This window comes from Hippoglossus stenolepis, chromosome 11 (genome assembly GCF_022539355.2).
Source record: "Hippoglossus stenolepis isolate QCI-W04-F060 chromosome 11, HSTE1.2, whole genome shotgun sequence".
In the NCBI taxonomy this organism is placed as follows: domain Eukaryota; kingdom Metazoa; phylum Chordata; class Actinopteri; order Pleuronectiformes; family Pleuronectidae; genus Hippoglossus; species Hippoglossus stenolepis.
The window spans coordinates 15,266,804-15,283,341 of NC_061493.1; the positions used below are offsets into that span (position 1 = coordinate 15,266,804).

The 16,538-nt window shown below is 42.3% G+C and overlaps 1 protein-coding gene across 5 annotated transcripts in view; it reads left to right on the forward strand.

Moving 5' to 3' along the window:
- The window catches only part of LOC118118267 (phosphatase and actin regulator 1), a 47,324-nt gene that overhangs the window by 5,265 nt on the left and 25,521 nt on the right, over window positions 1–16,538 (forward strand). The window contains exon 1 of one of the 5 annotated variants that reach the window (XM_035171317.2): window positions 14,695–14,904. The exons of 2 other annotated variants lie outside the window; for them this stretch is intronic. Coding sequence is in view for 2 of the 3 variants with exons in the window: in XM_035171314.2 (XP_035027205.1) it covers window positions 15,055–15,373 (319 nt within the window). In the remaining variant the exon portion in view is untranslated. Of the gene's footprint in view, window positions 1–14,694; window positions 15,374–16,538 lie in introns of those variants that run through there. 2 more of the 5 variants (XM_035171314.2, XM_035171315.2) reach the window with 2 other exon arrangements.

Below are 16,538 nucleotides of genomic sequence, written 5' to 3' on the forward strand. Positions count from 1 at the left end.
CTGCAGCGACACAAGAGGCGATTAGCAAAAGTGTTTGACAAAGTGCTGATAATTAGCAAGAAGAGATTTGTATCACTTCTCTGTCTCCATCAGCCCTGATTTATGTCTCTGTCATAGCCCCCACCCGCACCTTCCAAACACATGCGCACAGCACATTTCTGACATTTAAGACCCTTGTATGATGGACTCACAGCCCCTGCATCTTAAAAAAAAACCAGCATCAGCATCCATCTTCCCTACATGGCTGCACATATAGGCTCTCTTGTGCTGAAGCATCCCAGGTCTGAATAAAACATGAGTCGAAAAAAAAACGGGGCGAAAAATAGCAATCCTACGTTCAGGACTCTATTATCGGATGCTCCTGCTGCATGACAAATCAAATAAACCATCGGCGTCACCTGGCTGGGACACCTGGCAACCTCTCTGGCACGATGGTGTAAAGAAAATGACAAGAGGGTGTCTTCAGTATAAGAGCCTGCAGGAAGCTGCTGCATCTTCCCAGATCTCTTGCTCTCTATCTGTTTTCTATTCATCTCTTTCGCTCCCTGTGCCACTCTTGCAAGTGTGAGAAAGGCTCCTGGCTGTGATGTGCTTAACACATGCCAGCTGAAGAATAACGCCTTTTTCAGAAAGCTGAGCTGAGGAAAGCTGCATGTCGATGATGATGATGTGCTTATGGGTCATATTTATAGTAAGTGTGGCAGCACAATGGGCAGAGAGGGGGTAAAGATACCACTGCAATCTGAGAGGCACGCATTGCCAAGGAGCAATTATGCTGGAGGAGCGAGCTCCACTGAGTCACTGCCACTCTCCGATGCTCATTTCGCCTAATGAAAAGCGACATGCGATGAATTATTTTGGACGTAAGGAAATGAAATAACATGCAGTATCCAGCCTGTTGTCTAAGGGATGGGTCCCTGATTTCTACAACAGTTAAAAAGTGTAATGTCCCACATGTGCGGGGTACATGTGAAGTAGACATGATGAATGTCCACAGAATGTGTGGCTCCCAGTGCAGCTCCCAAAGTGCAGCAGCTCTTTAGGACATTTCTGCTGAGTAAGAGACTTTACAGAGTCAGAATCACTTCAACGCTGCTGCAAAACTGGGACTCAATTCAATCAAAGCTGCAATGCACCACTCAGCACTACTTCAAAGTTTGTATCCTGTTTTCTAATCATGAAAGTCAGAACATGTTTTGGCTCTTGCACTTCAGATTTCTACTACACTGTGATGAGTTGATGTACATTTGATTAGCTCCACCAGTCTGTTTGTTAATCCTCAGGCCCTGAGTGAATCTAAATCACTGCATCTATTTTGAAAAGCACTACAATGTGATATTTTTAGAATACAAAATGTGCCTATAGGGGCGGCCTGGGAGTTTGCATGTTCTCCTCTTGTTTGCGTAGGTTTTCTCTGGGTACTCCGGCTTCCTCCCACACTACAAAAACAAGCAGATTGGATTAGGTTGATTGGATTGGAAATTGACCGTAGGTGTGGATGTGAGAGTGAGAGAGCCCTGTGATATGCTGGCAACCTGTCTGCGGTGTACCCTGCCTGTCGCCCAATGTCAGCTGGGATTGGCTCCAGCTCTCCCCGCGACTCTAAAGAGGAGAAGCGATGTCGATCATGGATGAATGGATTGATATTGACATATATGTCTCCCTGTCATCGATAATGGTGGAAATAACTTTCATTTTGGAGGGAACTTCCTCGTGTGAAACCGAGATGCTGTGTGTGAGCTCTACACTGAATATTATGTTAAATTATGCCTACTCTTCTCAGACAGTTATGTAAGCCAGTGTAAAGACAGACTAATAGCCTGAGGTATAAAAGGCTGGGATCTGAGGGAGCAGAATTATTCTGTGAAGCTGAGTAATTGAGCCGAGGGGACTCGGCCCTCTCCTTTCACCTGCAGCACGTCCCACAGATCCAGTGCAGAATTGATTACAGAATTGATTTTGTCATGGCGTCATGTAATAACTGTAATGATAAAAGGTCGACTCAGCCAGCTGGAAAATTTCAAATTATATAGAAAGAAAAGATTTTCATAAAGCAAAAAAAAAATCTATTACAACAAACAATTTAAAGATGGATTAAATAAATTGTGTTGGTAAATATGTAGAATACAAACAAGCAACATTATATATATATTAGTTTGAACAGTATGAATTGAAATTAAAAGCAGAAGTTTCTGTGTATGGGACTTAAATGGCTATGGCGACTGCCTCCTGATGGTCGGGGGGCAGAGGGCCTGAGCCCACTGGACCAGGGATCAGGCTCTCTTCCCCCCCGGGGTCCAAGATGTGTGCACGGTCCCTGGGTGATGGTCAGGGGATGCAGGGTCCAGTTCCAGGTTTAAACAGCTTGACAGGTCCTATCGATACACATGCTCCACCAAAGACAAGTCAACCGTCAATCGTGCCGTTTCACCCCTTTTTTTAAAGCATCAAATAACTAATTACAACCAAATTTACCGGAAAACAAACACACATCCGTGTGATGAAAACTATATTGACAGAAATCAATTTATTTGACATGAACTTTGACATTTTGACCCAAGTGGCTGCAGGACAGGGATAAGGACTAATCCTGCAGCTATCAGGTGGAGATTTTGCTTCACTTTTAGAGAGCAGTCTATGGTTTCTGCTAGTTTTAGTTAACGAGTGCATGAAGTCACATCAAGAGCTGCTGTGTAAATTCCAGAAAACATTGATATACATTAACCTATTGTGTCTACAGGAAATTATTCTTTAGCAGTTTCGCACGTCGTCAGTAACTAAAGAACACCCTTTATTGGGGCGTTATAACATTGAGCTACCTGTGCTTGAGGTACTCGTCCTCAGCAGAGCCACACAGAGGCCAGAGGCCTTTAAGCTCTTGAGCTGCACTTCATACTGTGGTGTTCATCAAAAGCGAGCGGGACAGATGGAGTCAGAGGAAGAATCAGTGTGTTCTAGACAGCCAGAACATCCCAGAGGAGCGGCACAGTCTGCTTACCATCAAGTGTTGCAGCGCTCACTGGAGATTGCTTTCATTTTGCTGGATTCTCTGCTTTTTTTCCCCCATATGCACTCGCCTGCTGTCAAATAGTGTGATTTTTTGCCACTATACAGAGCATCCAAACCCAATTACCTCAAAATTGCTTTGTTATAGCAACATCCCATCCTCAGCTCGAGCCTGCACTGCTCCCTTTCCCCTCATTACACCTTTTATTAAACAGGGCTAACACAAAAATCCTTGCATCTTCGCTGCGTGGTTATTACAGAGATGTTCATTTTCACACCCCCTCCCAAAAAAGAAATTGCAGTCTGTCACTCTCCATCACCTCGCCTGCAACACTGTTTCTGAATTAGACGACAGCGTGGTGAAACAAAATGGAAAATCCCACAGTGAGGGTTTCTCTGAGCTCTGCAGAGACACGGCTGAGGGCGGAACAAAGACAGAGGCACTCAGACAGAATGTATCTGATGTTGGAGACCTGATCAAACATCCAGCATTTGTTGTTTTACATCTTTTTTTCTTCTAAAACTTTAAGATGATTACAGTCACACATCACAAGATTTAATTCTAAAATGTTCTTGTCATCGTCCAAAAGCCATTTTGATTTTAACAGCTGCTCATGATCTTATAGAAATCTGTTGCCCGTCTTCATTTCATGGGAGGTGGTCTGTGAAATTAAGACTTAATCAACTTGCAGATACATAACAGTTGGATTCTTGGCTGATGAAACTGAGGCAGAACCTGGAGCACCATCGCTCCCTGGTGGACCTTTGCTTTCTCTGCAACAGCCTGGTTCTGCATGAGGTTAAAGGTTTACACAGGCAGTAGTGCTGAAATGATTTATTGGACAATTGATGAATTGATCAGAAGAAATATCACAGCAACTATAATGGCTGAATCAATCAATTAATCAATGAAATAAGACACATACAAATATCTGTTTATGAAATGTCAATGCTTTAATGAGAAATAATAATAATAAATAAAATACAACATGCAATAAATAGATATGATAAATTAACACTTTATTAGATGGTTTATTCTGCACAAAATGAACTTTGGTGTCAGTAACTCTTTATTTTTACTTGCAGGACTTTTATTTGTAAAGTATTTTTACATGAATATTGATTTTATAACCATATGAAACAATCCCAAATAAAAGCTCACTTTTTTTCATGTAAATTAAAAACCATCAAAATACTTGCGCATTGGTTTCTCTGTTGAATAATTGATTTCTGCCTCACTGCCTATGTGCAAAGATTCAAAGAAAGTTTAACAAGAAACACTCATTATCTTCTGAGTTTATTCAAGCATCACAACAGATGAGTGACAAAGCTCTGAGTGTGTAATTCACCAGTCTTTTTCTAATACCATCTCTTTTTTAATAGGATGTTATTACCTTGCGTAAATTGTTTGTTTCCTTCTCTTTCTCTTTGTACAGCCTTAGGCTTCTTGTAGACCTTGGAGAAACCTTGAAGCCAGGAAACGTCAAATCAGAGACTGAGTGAATGGGAATTATTCACAATATCAGTGAATATTGTGGTTGCAGTTAATTTAAAATGCAGTGAGGCATTGCTGATGACAGAATGTAATGTAGTGGACTGTAGTGCAACACATGACCAGTTTAAAACACAGGAAAACACCAAAAAGGGCCTGAAGTTACAGACATGTCTTTTTCTCTGTGCTCCCTGAGCCGAGTTTTCCTCGTGAACGTTTTGCCCCATTTCGGACACGTGAACGGCCGCTCTCCCGTGTGAACCATCATGTGCTTCTTCAGCACGTTGTTCAATCGAGAGGCTTTGCTGCAGACCTCGCACACGAACGGCCGCAGCCTGATGTGCTTCTCTCTGGGGCGCTTCGTCAGATGCGACCGCCTCTTGTAACACACACCACAGTCCTCGCACTTGAACAGCCGCTCCTCTGTGTGCTGAACCATGTGAACCCTGAGCTGCGCCGCGCTGGGCTCTGTCGCAGAGGTACAACTCCTGCCCCGTGTGCTTGTACAGATGCCATTTAAGGTGTGTTGTTTGATAGAATTTCTTTCCGCAAACCGGGCATGGATCCCCGCCCGTGTGCCTCACCATGTGTGCTTTCAGATAGTCTTTGGTGCTGAACTGTTTACCACAGACAGTGCAGATACTCGGCTGCTGTTCTTTGTGTTTTCTCTGGTGCAGAAACAGATGAGCGAGGGACTCGAAGCTCTTCCCGCATGTTTCACAAATGTGTGTCGTTACAATCGCACTATGAACTTGTTTGTGATCTTCCAGCAGTCCCGGCTTTGTGTAGCATTTCTTACAGGTGGAGCACGGGTCCAGTTTTCTGTTGTGCTGATGTCGAACCAATTCACACAGCCTCACAAAGGTTCTCCTGCACAGCGGACAAGGGTAGGGGCCTCTGACTTTATGTGACTTGGCATAGTGTCTTTTCAAGGGGACGATTTCTGAGAAGTACTTCTCACACATGGTGCACTTGATGGTGAAAGGCCGGTACTGGGAGTCGTCTGAAGGGTCTATAGGGACATTTGCGCTGGTGCTTCTCAAAATTCTTGTAATAAGAAAATCCCTGGCCACATTCCCGACACATCATAGGTGATTTACAATCAAGACCAGCCTCCATGTTGGAGGGCGCATCTGCGACTGAAACCACAGTTTTTTCCAGATTCCCTTTCTCTGTGTTTCTTAACGAATTCTCTTCAGTGAATTCATTCTTTGCTCCTGGGTCTTGGTTCGAAACCCTGCACTGACTTTCCTCGTGTGTCTCGCAGTCTGTATAGTTGTCAAAGTCTTTACCACAATAAGAGCAGCGATAAGGACTCTGCTCAATGTGGCATCTCATGTGCCTTGTCAAGTCGGCAGAAGACATAAACATTTTAGCACATGAAGAGCACTTTTTTACACGATTGCTTCTTTTACACAAGTCAGTAGACACTGGTACAACATCTGAAGGCTCAGTGTCACTTTCACTAATAAGCAAAGCCACTTTAGTCTCATCAACAGGGTTTGATTTATGAGCTGAGCTTGTAGAACTCTGTGGGTTTGTCTGCATCTGTTGTTTACTACTGGCCACACAAATCCTCTGGTGTTTGTCAAAATTCTTTGGGTAAGTGAAAACCTTGCCACAGGAGCGACAAACAAGATTGTGGAAGTTTGGAAGACTCTGTTCTCAGACCCCTGCCAGCAGAAGTTCATCCTCCCTTCTATGTGTGTTGACCTTAGGTTTAAGATGCAAATTCATCTCTGTAAGAAATCTACTTTGGATGTCAGTCTCTGTCCGAGCTGGTCTGTTCATCAAACCACACTCAGTAACCCTGTGCTTTTTTAGTTTGCTGAGAGAGTTTTTGAGTACATCCTGTTGTGCGATTGTTTGTGTTGTAACTATGTTTTGTCCACTTCATTGTCTGTTGACTCACCTCCATCAAAAGGTTTGAGTACAACTTCTCCTTGGTATTCAGTCGCATCATCTGCATGCTGTTGTCCAATCCTGTCCACATTCCTCACCACGTCTGATTCTAAGTTCCTTTCAGACTCACTCCCAAGTGAGTCATCTTTGTGTCAGTCCTCGCCGATACACACAGATCTGACAAAATTGTCTCCTTCATCATTGTCGACCTTCGGTAGGTGGTATGACAGGCGGGAAAGGATGCAGTCATCACCAGAGGAAGACAGAGCTAGAAAACAAAAGGGAAACTGCGTTAGTATCTGAAAATTTAAAAGAAATAATGAAAACAGAAGTCCCTCAAACAACTACCTTGTGAAACTTCATGCCCAAGATGTTTGTGATGCTGAATTAGTGTATTCAGGGGCTCGGGTTGTTTCATGAAGTCCACACACTCTTTCAAGACAGAAGAGGAGAGGCTGAGCCAAAGACAAGTCTAGAAAAAGAACAAAACAGATGAACTCGATCTTTAGATTTCAATAAAAAATATTTCACAGCTGCAGATGCATAACATCAGTTATTATCTTTAGTATTATTTTCAATGTATCTGTCCCAAAATTATTGTGCGTCTGAAACCCACTTGTTCAAGGTTTGGAACAGGCAGCAGCTTCTGAAGATTGAAGAGGAATTGTCTCATTAGAGCCTCCAGGGCTGAGTCATATTTGGGGCCAAACACAGTTGGGAAGATTTTCTAAAGAACAAATAAAAAAGGACCCAAAAAATAAATGCCCAGATGTGGGAATTTAAGCCTTTTATCTAACTTATAAGGTCAAGAACCAAATATCTCACCTGATAAAATATGTCCCTCTGGTATTGATCATCCACGAGTGTGTGAACAAGCTTCAGGAAGTTTGTCATTGATGCTTTTACCTCAGTACAGGAAGCCTGTAAAAACAACAAAAGCACATGAGTAAATTCAAATGACACAAAGAAGAAATCGGTGGAGATTCGAGAAGAGCACCCACTTCTTTTTCCTGTTTGGTGATGTGGGTGTTCATTCTGCTCAGATGGAGCTGGATGGCCTGTGGGCTGGAGAAATCCTCACTGCGGCAGCACTCCAGCACCACCTGTTGGCAGATCAAGGGACACACAGTTAGTGAAGGCTTTATTTCTGTCACATGAGGGGGTGTGGTCCTTTTTATATACAGTTTATGGTCCTGAGGGGCACAGACCATCTGTGTGACAACTACCATAAATAGCATGATGTATGAGAATTGAAAGAATGGGCAAAATGAGGAGCAGGAACATCCAAGATAGATTTTTGTTCCCAGTGAATAAATCATGAATCGTGATAAATAAAATCAGACACATTTAGAAGACTGATATTTATGAGTGTGTCCGTATTGGTGCAACTTGATTGAATTTAAGGGGCCTCTTGGACCTCGGGCCATTCTAGTTACTGATGCATTTTGGGGTACTTTCACGGCTGCCAATCAGGCATTTAAACTGATTTTAGTTTGTATCCCCTCCAAGGTGCTTATGTTTTCATCTACATTTGTTTTTTAGCTTGTCTGTGTCAGTTAGCAGGATTACACAAATACTACAGGATAGATCGTCACAAAACTTTGTGGGAGGACGTTGTATGGGTCAGGGAAGAATGAATCCCTTAAATGTTGGTGTGGATCTGGATCAGGAGGTGAATCCAGGAATTATTTACTTCCTTACTTGCTTGTTTTTAACACTTTCCTTGATTTCTTAGAGGATAATTCATGTATCTTGATAAAAAGAATCAGTCATGTTAAGGCATGAGTTTGTGCATTTTGGTGCAGATCTGAATTAAAATCAGGTTCTAGTGAATTAAAATGTGTTGATGTGTTCGGCTACACGCGACATCTATTCAAGTGGCTCTCTCTGAAGTTTCTTTGTTTTCCCCCTGTTAATATGTTTTTTTTTTGGTAGTTTTGGTAAATTGTGTTTTGTAAATATGGGCTACACAAATTAATTTTGATTGATTGACAGTGGATTTAAATGTGGTTTCATGAGGGGACTGTTGGTGGAGATTGTCACATACAATATATTTAGTGGAGTTAGAAAGTGCACTGGATGGATTGCACCAGTACAGAAGCACACTGGGAGAAGAGGTGTTAGTAACCAGCAGCATCACTGCACACTGCGGTCACACATCCAGCAGATCCAGCAGGGTCCCCCCCTCTCTCTTACCCTGGCACGTAGGCCCAGAACGAGCTGAACCCCCTCGGTGTAGGTGAGCAGCTCGGGGACCGTAGTACCTGCCCGCTCCCTGCTGCACCAGCTGCCACAGAGCCGCGGACTGCAGCTGCAGAGGAGGCACCAGGAGCCGCAGGGAGGAGAGGGGGAGGCCGCCCGGGGGAGAACACCCGTGTGGAGCAGTGAGGTGACAGTGGAGACACGACCTATTGTTATTATGGTGAAAGGGAATCACAATAAAAGAAGACAGCACTTCCGTCAACATTCGCCTTTACCACCGCTAGCGTGAAGCTAACCCCCATGAACCGCTGCAGCTAACGGGGCTAGAGCTTTGTTATAATGTCCACTTACCACGGTGCTTTAGTGTCGAGCTCATTGTGAAGCTGTGGACATTTTAGTTTTAACTATGGAAGAAGACAGGAGACCAACATGGAGCCCACGTCCCTTTTTAGTTTTTCAACAAACTTTATTAGATGGTAGATAAGATGGTCATGAGTGGTCACTGATAAATTATATATCAAGAAAATCAAACTGAATAAATAAGGAACAAATTAATGAAAACAACAACAAAGAAGAATATTTTTTTAAATACTTGATTATTATTAAAACAAAATTCTATATCCAGAAATCTAAAATCCAACATAGATAACCAAATATTACTACAGTAGTAAATCCACTAGGTGGCAGCATTGTAACGAATATTACATGTGATAAACAGCTCTGCAGTAAATTGTCTTCCAGCCTGCACCACAATAACCACAGCATTTATACAGGGCAAAATGGGAAAGCTGCACATGATATAATGCATTTTTATTCTTAGCCTATAATTCCAACAGTTTAAACAAAATTATTGTGTGATTACATTGTGGTTTATGGGTACATTTAATGACTTTTTGTTTTTTACACGAATCAAATTATTGAATTTAGTCTTGTGTCAAGTTAACATCAATTGGGGTAACATATCATAAGATTAATAAGATATTTTCAAATGTATTTGACAACAATGTCCATTGAAAAAATGTAGTATTGGTTGTTTTTCCAATAGAAGTAAATACATAAGTACATATATATAGCACCTTTCAAAACTTTAAACAACATTACAACAACATAACAGCAGTTTAAAAACCCACACGAAACTGTCAGTACACACTGGTATTGTATTCACCTATTAATAGAGAAACAAAACTCTGTTTATTAAGTTTCACTGTGATATATTTTTAACTGTTCCTTGGTGAAATGTTCAGGTTGTAGACCCCACCTGTCGCCCAGTGTCATCTGGGTTTGACTCCAACCCCCTGCCATCCTAAGAGAGGGATGAGCAGTATTGGATAAAAAGATGGATTGATGGGTATATAACGCTCAATATATGCGATTTGCCCCTGAAACATTGTGTTAATACCTGTAAATATGTTATAAATATGCTGAAAATAAAGTGAGTCTGGATGAGACAGACAAGAGAAGAAGGGGAAGAGACAGGCAGGAAGGAATGAACTGTGACAGCGAGGAAAGAAAAGCAAGCAGTCATGTGTTTACAGCTCTCTGGAAGTGTTGTCTCCGGCATCTTACCACAGTATCTAACCGACTTTGACAGTATTATACAAACATTTCTGTTGGCTGCTGAGCAGAATAATATTCACAGTGACTCTTAATGCAATCAGGGAAAGTTGTCGACTTGCTCGACTGTTTGCACAAACAAGTGGGTACATTTTTTCGGGCCTCACTTTTCCTTGGCATTTGTCAGTCTATCGCCTCCCCACTTCTGAAGTGTTGACTTTACATAATCATGTCACATTCCTCAGCTGCCTGTCAGGAGGAAGATTGAGCTCGGAGCTGAAGGTGAGGCCAATAACTGCACATTGAGGAATATTTCTCCTTATAGATTATAATTGTATGATTCACATTTCCCTACAGCAAGTCAGAAAAATGGAAAAGAAAAAGCACGGCACTATTAGAGTAACATTCATTTCAGATAGTGGTGTGTGTCTGCGCTGCGAGGGAGTAGGAGAGATAATAATGCAGAGGGAGAATGACAGATGGGAAGAGACAGAGAGATACAAGGAGAACAGGAACAGCAGATTTGTAGTGACAGGCTGCTCAGTCGGAAGTTGTAAGATTGTTTAGCCTAAAACCTGCTCAACATCCGAGGAAACCAGTTCGAACCAGAACCTAAAAAAACAATGTCGACTCTCTTTCAAGTAAAGAAAAGTCTGTTCTATTAAGACCAGCAGAACACAAAAAGCTCCATCCTGCTTGTTAGTGGTACATTTAACGAAGCGTCATGGCAACAACACAGTGTGAGAGCATATCCATCAGATGTGAGTCACAGAGGATCAGTGAAAGCTTCCAGGCAGCTTTGAGTCAGTCGACTCCATCAGTTTCAGTTTATTGTGACAGTTTGTGACGAGTGTCAGGTATATGTATATGTTGTCAGCCACACAAGTTTTCACTTGGATTTTGAAGACCAGTGCTGAGATTCAAACAGAAAGTCTCTATAGGAAGGGACTGACATTAACCGCACAAATCTACACACACACACACACACAAAAACACTCTGTTGACAACTGTCCTGTACTGCACCAGAATTATCTCGTGGTCAGAACATGGGTGAAAGCTACTTGACTACATGTTGATTTTTGTTCATAACATAAATCCACTACTATGTTTAACCCCTGAAGCTTGACTGACTCGTAAATGGGGGAAATGAGTTGAAGATGACACAAGGGACATTGAGAAAGTAGATAGAGTCTTGGATTTTAATAATAACCTTAATGTAAACATCATATATCCTCAATGAATAGCTGAGTCAAACTGAAACAGAATATCTATTAATAAATATTCAGTGCATGGTAAAAGGGTTCTTTCAACGTGAAAACAACAGAAATGTAATTTAATGTTAAAGGTTTCAGTTAAACACAGCTGAACATCTTTGTATAAAAAGGTCAACATTCACAGTTTCTGCAGACTGTCTCTAGTTGAGTCAAATAAATATTTTATATAGTCCAGTTTTACATTCAAAAACAATGTTCAGAGCAGTTCCTGCAGGAAGCAGCACTTATTTAAGAAGGCGCACTCAAGTCCCCGAAGTGGAAGCTAGCCTTGGAAAAACTAAAAAGTTACAAAATTATTTATTTTTTTAAAAAGCTGTCAAAGTTTTCGATTAAAAAATCCAATATTAAAATGTGCTGTTAATAAGTCTAACAACGGATTAAATATCAGTTCTTCACACATGTTTAAAAGGGAGATACAACATCCTTTTTTTGAGTATTAAATATGAAATCACTGTGGTTATTATTATTATTGTTGTCGTTGTTTTGTTCATTGTTTTCTCTTTAAATAAACCAAACTGTAGCACTGATCAGTGCCTGACACAGCAGTTACATAACCACATTGCCACATGTGACCCTTCCTGCTCACAGTCAACAAACACACCGGTCTTGTAGCTTTAATCAGTTGATTTTTTCTGTCAGGATTATCTAATAGGAAATTAAGGCTGAAGTGCAAATGGACTTGGAACGACTCTTTTCACGACGTCTGTCCGTGTCAACGTCCCTTAGAAACAATTCAAACAAGTGTTGAGCCTTGGTTCAGAGGGCTTTTGATTTAGGCACATATAAAGGTAATCCAAGGTCTATAAGCAGTATAATATGAATAGATAAGAGTAAACAAGGAAAGAAAGGTCATCACTGTCCTTGTTTGTAAAGTGGTGCAGCAAGACAACAGCATGCATCCCTAGTGCAGAGGTTCTGTATTTTTGTCTCAGCCAATAAGGACCCCTTGCAAGATAGAGTATATGCTAGAGACCCCCTCATGTATTTCCTAAAGGATAATTTGACATCTTATTTTTAGACAAAAATGTCTTTGAAAGATACAAGACGTGTATTGAAAATATTTTCACGATGTCAACACAAACTACTCAAAAATACTCAAAATAATCATTTGTCATGATAATTTTAATGGATGAATCTGGAAACCTTTCACGGACCCCCTGGCAGTGTGCCACAGTCTGTTGGGTGTTTGCTGACCCCCATTTGAGGACCACTTAAAGTCTCTGTCACTCGCCCTCATTCCCTTTCTCTCCTGCTCTCTCTCTCTCACTCACACATACACACAGAGTCACACTTTGCTGTAGTGCTACCTCCCTCATGCATGTCAAAACCTTTCGTTCTTCAACCTCTGAATCTTTGTTTCAAACACATACCGTAAAAATAGCCTCTATTGTCGAAACATTTTACACACACGTCGATGCAAGTGAGAGAAACTTTGCACCACAAAGAGCCAACCGAGGGCAACTGCTGCATTGCACCGTGGTGGCAGTAAATCAAGTGCCTCTGTCCCTCATCTCGGAGAGGGCTTTGATGTCACTGGAATAAGCTGCAGCACGTTGAAGGAACATCAAAGACACTCACCACAGGCCCACAACCATTCACGGCTCCGCAGGAAAATGTGATTGGCAACGCCACGGGGCCTGTTATCTTCTCCAATGATAAATGCCTCATTAACCGGTCATTAATGTTATCAAATACCCTCCAAAAATGTGCACAGTAACTTCATTCAGATCAACTGAGTGAGTGGCTGTTTGGAATTCGGGATGTAGAGAAGGAATTTTGAATGCCTCTCTGTTACTTTAGGCTGAGCTCTCTCTCTCTCACTTGAAGTACTGAGCTGTCTGATCACTGATTAGGGTCCCGTCGCTGTGCGTTTGTTCTTTGATTTTAATTCTCTCAGCTCTTGTCTGTTTTTATGCCCACAATTAGATAGATGTTGTAATTTTTGCATGCATCTTTGTTGTCCCGATTTTCCAATTCTCTCCCTCTCTTCGTTAGTGAGTGTGCGGATACATGATAAGGACACAGCCTTTGTTTGCTGTTCAGTGGTGTCATTTGAGGGTTGCATGTGTCCACAACCAAACGACTCTATGGCTTATTCTAAAAAAGAAAATAAATCAGTGAAGTATTTACCCATCAACGCACCCTCAACTTCTTTATACAGTCTGCTTTTAGAGCTTTAAAAAGTGCAGTACATATTGAGTAAACGGAACTAACAACCTGAAGCAGCTGCATTCGAACAGTTTTAGAGATCAGTGTAAGTTCTACTATAGATCATTTCATTTAATAAAGCATCTTAAATCATCTGAGAAGGATCTTTATAATCTTTAAATGTCTTCTTTTTTTTTAACAACTTGTTTTCTACCTAGGCTCTGAGGTTTCACAGTACCCCTGTTTTGATCCCGCCCCCTTCTTTTTACACTGCTAAAGTCTGGATGATCAAATCAGTTTATCAAAATCAGTATCATTAGTTATTTCACACACATATACGATTGCCAAATTGACTATTTCCCCCCTCGGATGTCCTATTGCATTGTATGGTGGTGGTGGACATTCCATCTCATCTACAGGGCGGATCCAGGGGCGGGGGCCAGGGGGGGCACCGGCCCCAGCTGAAATCTGATTGGCCCCTGAAGTGCCCCTGTCCTCTCAGCAACCTTTGAAAAAGTAGTCAAATTTGCTGAGAATGTTTAAACAATGTGCTTGAACAAGGAACAATTTCCCAAATATATTCACTGACCTGTGGCTTTGTTCAAAGCTAAGGAGCTAAAGTAAACAAGTGGTGACCTAAATGTGCACCTCGCTGAATCAAGACTCGTTCATGGATTTTGGACATCTAATTGGCCCCTCTGTGTAAACTGTGGCCCCTGTGTGGCCTCTGGTTTAGAAAAATCCTAGATCCGCCACTGTATATTTCTGACCATATTTTTTTCCTGCTTCATCCCTTCTACATATTTTTATATTTTTAAACACCTTGAATTGATTTACAAGCACTTTTTTAGAATTAAAAATACTATTCAGCCTAATCAAATATGTTGATCCCACCGAAAGCACATGAAATGAATCAGTGGTGTACGTGGTTGTGTTGCCTTGTTGTTGTTGCAGCAGTACAGAGAGCATCTCTGAAATCATCTAACTTGCCAAACAAAAAATACAAAAATTGAATTGAATATCATTATTAGATGAGCAACTTTCCTCCACACCGGCCTATAAGAGGAGCGCAGCGCGCAGCCAATCACAGGCGCGCGCTGCTCAGCCCCACTAATCGTGGATCAGCTACAACCGACTGCAGTGTGCAGCTCCGGGAGGGAGAGGAGAGGAGAGAGGAGAGAGGAGAGGTGGTCGCTGCCATTCACCACTCACCCTGCCTCTGTCTTATTATTAGCTCACTTGGATCCGCTCGCAGGGCTTTATCTCTCCTCCTCTGAGCAGCAGCGGTGGATTTGGCGTTGCGCACACAACAGATTGGGATCTCAGGTAAAGGTGCAGGGACACAGCCGAGGGAAGGGACTGATTTTTTCGGGGTCAATGGACGCGGCGGCTGCGGGTCAGGCTTAGTTAGGACTCGATTGACTGGGCCCTTTAATTTTGAAAAGCCACTCCGGGGTGTGTGTGTGTGTGTCCGCGATGTTCAAGACGGCCAATTACCCAACGGTGGACCCCGCGCCCACCATCATGCACGGCACTTGGTTCGCCACGGGCTGCCGGCAGAGCGCACCCGTGGCGGTGGAGAAGCCCAAGAAGAAGCCGTTCAGCCTGGTGAAGATCATGTCGCTCAGCAGCGGAGGAGGCGGCGGCGGCGGAGGCAGCGGGAAGAAGGGGCACGGCCACTACCCGCACCACCACCACCACAACAACAACATGCCCTTCACCATCCACTGTCACATCGGGAAAGAGATTAAGCACATTTGCAGCAACTGCAGCCGCGGGAACGACACGCAGGACGGTGAGTGAAGCTGGAGGGGGAAGCCTTGTGGTTGGTTGTGGCCCATGTATTTTGCAGCCCTGCGGTATATGCTGCCATCCAGGAGAGGCTGCTCCATTATCCAGCCATGGTCGTGCCTCCGGGCTCCATCACCGCATGTGCTTTGTGTCTGTGTGTGTGTGTGTGCTCACATCCTGTAGAAGCTGCTCGACATGTCTCTGCAGTGTCACACATTGTAGCGTTAAGGCCCCAAAAAGCAGTGCTGGGCACCGTCCCCGCTGTGGAGACCGGATCAGAACTTGTGTCAGGGCCGGGCTCGTGCTGCTCCTCGCTTTGCATCACAGAGAACATGCAGATGAAGGGGTTGTTTTAGTCCTGGTCTGTAAAAAGGCTTGAAACTCTGCAGGCTGGTTGCACAAAGCCATTTTCCCAGTAAGGTGTCATTACATCATCACTCAGCCATCTTGGTGTGCTAACAAGTGTTTTTAATTAAAAGCAGCCATCAGTTGGCTGTGCTACATTGGTGAGGAATGTAGGTGGTGTGCAGCAGATGGCCGAGAAAGGAAGAACAGTGTCATGGAAATCATTAAAAACGGCACCTTTTTAATCACCTTACTTGGAAGATAATTTTACTTGTTACTTTGAAAATTGATTTCTGACAAGATTGTGTTAAATTATAATTGGAGACAGACTAATATAGATTTTTGGAGGCCGAGGCCATCACTGATAATGAGGAATACAAATGTTCTAAAACCGATACATCGACTCATATATAGGCTGTTTATAAAATCGCCAAACATTCCTAAGATGTCATTATCAAACCTTTACGACAAAGAAATCTAATTGAGGCCTGATATTTTACAGTTTAACTATAAACCATTATAAATAACTATAAAGAAAAAGAAAACACAGACAACCAAATATATAGAGCTTAGATTAAGAAAAGAAAAAAATTGTTTTAATGTAAAATGAATAAATGCACATCTTTCAGCATTGTTTATTCTGGCAAATAAAAGTTTCATATTGGCAAACATAAATGCAGATACCAGTATGTCTGTGAAAGGCTCATATCGGCAGATTTTTATTTACCAATCGATAAATTGGGCTAAAAATAGAATGGACTCAAATTGTAGATGTGCTGGTTTGGGGCTCACTGCCTGGAAATGGTTCAGTCCAACTGAGGGGG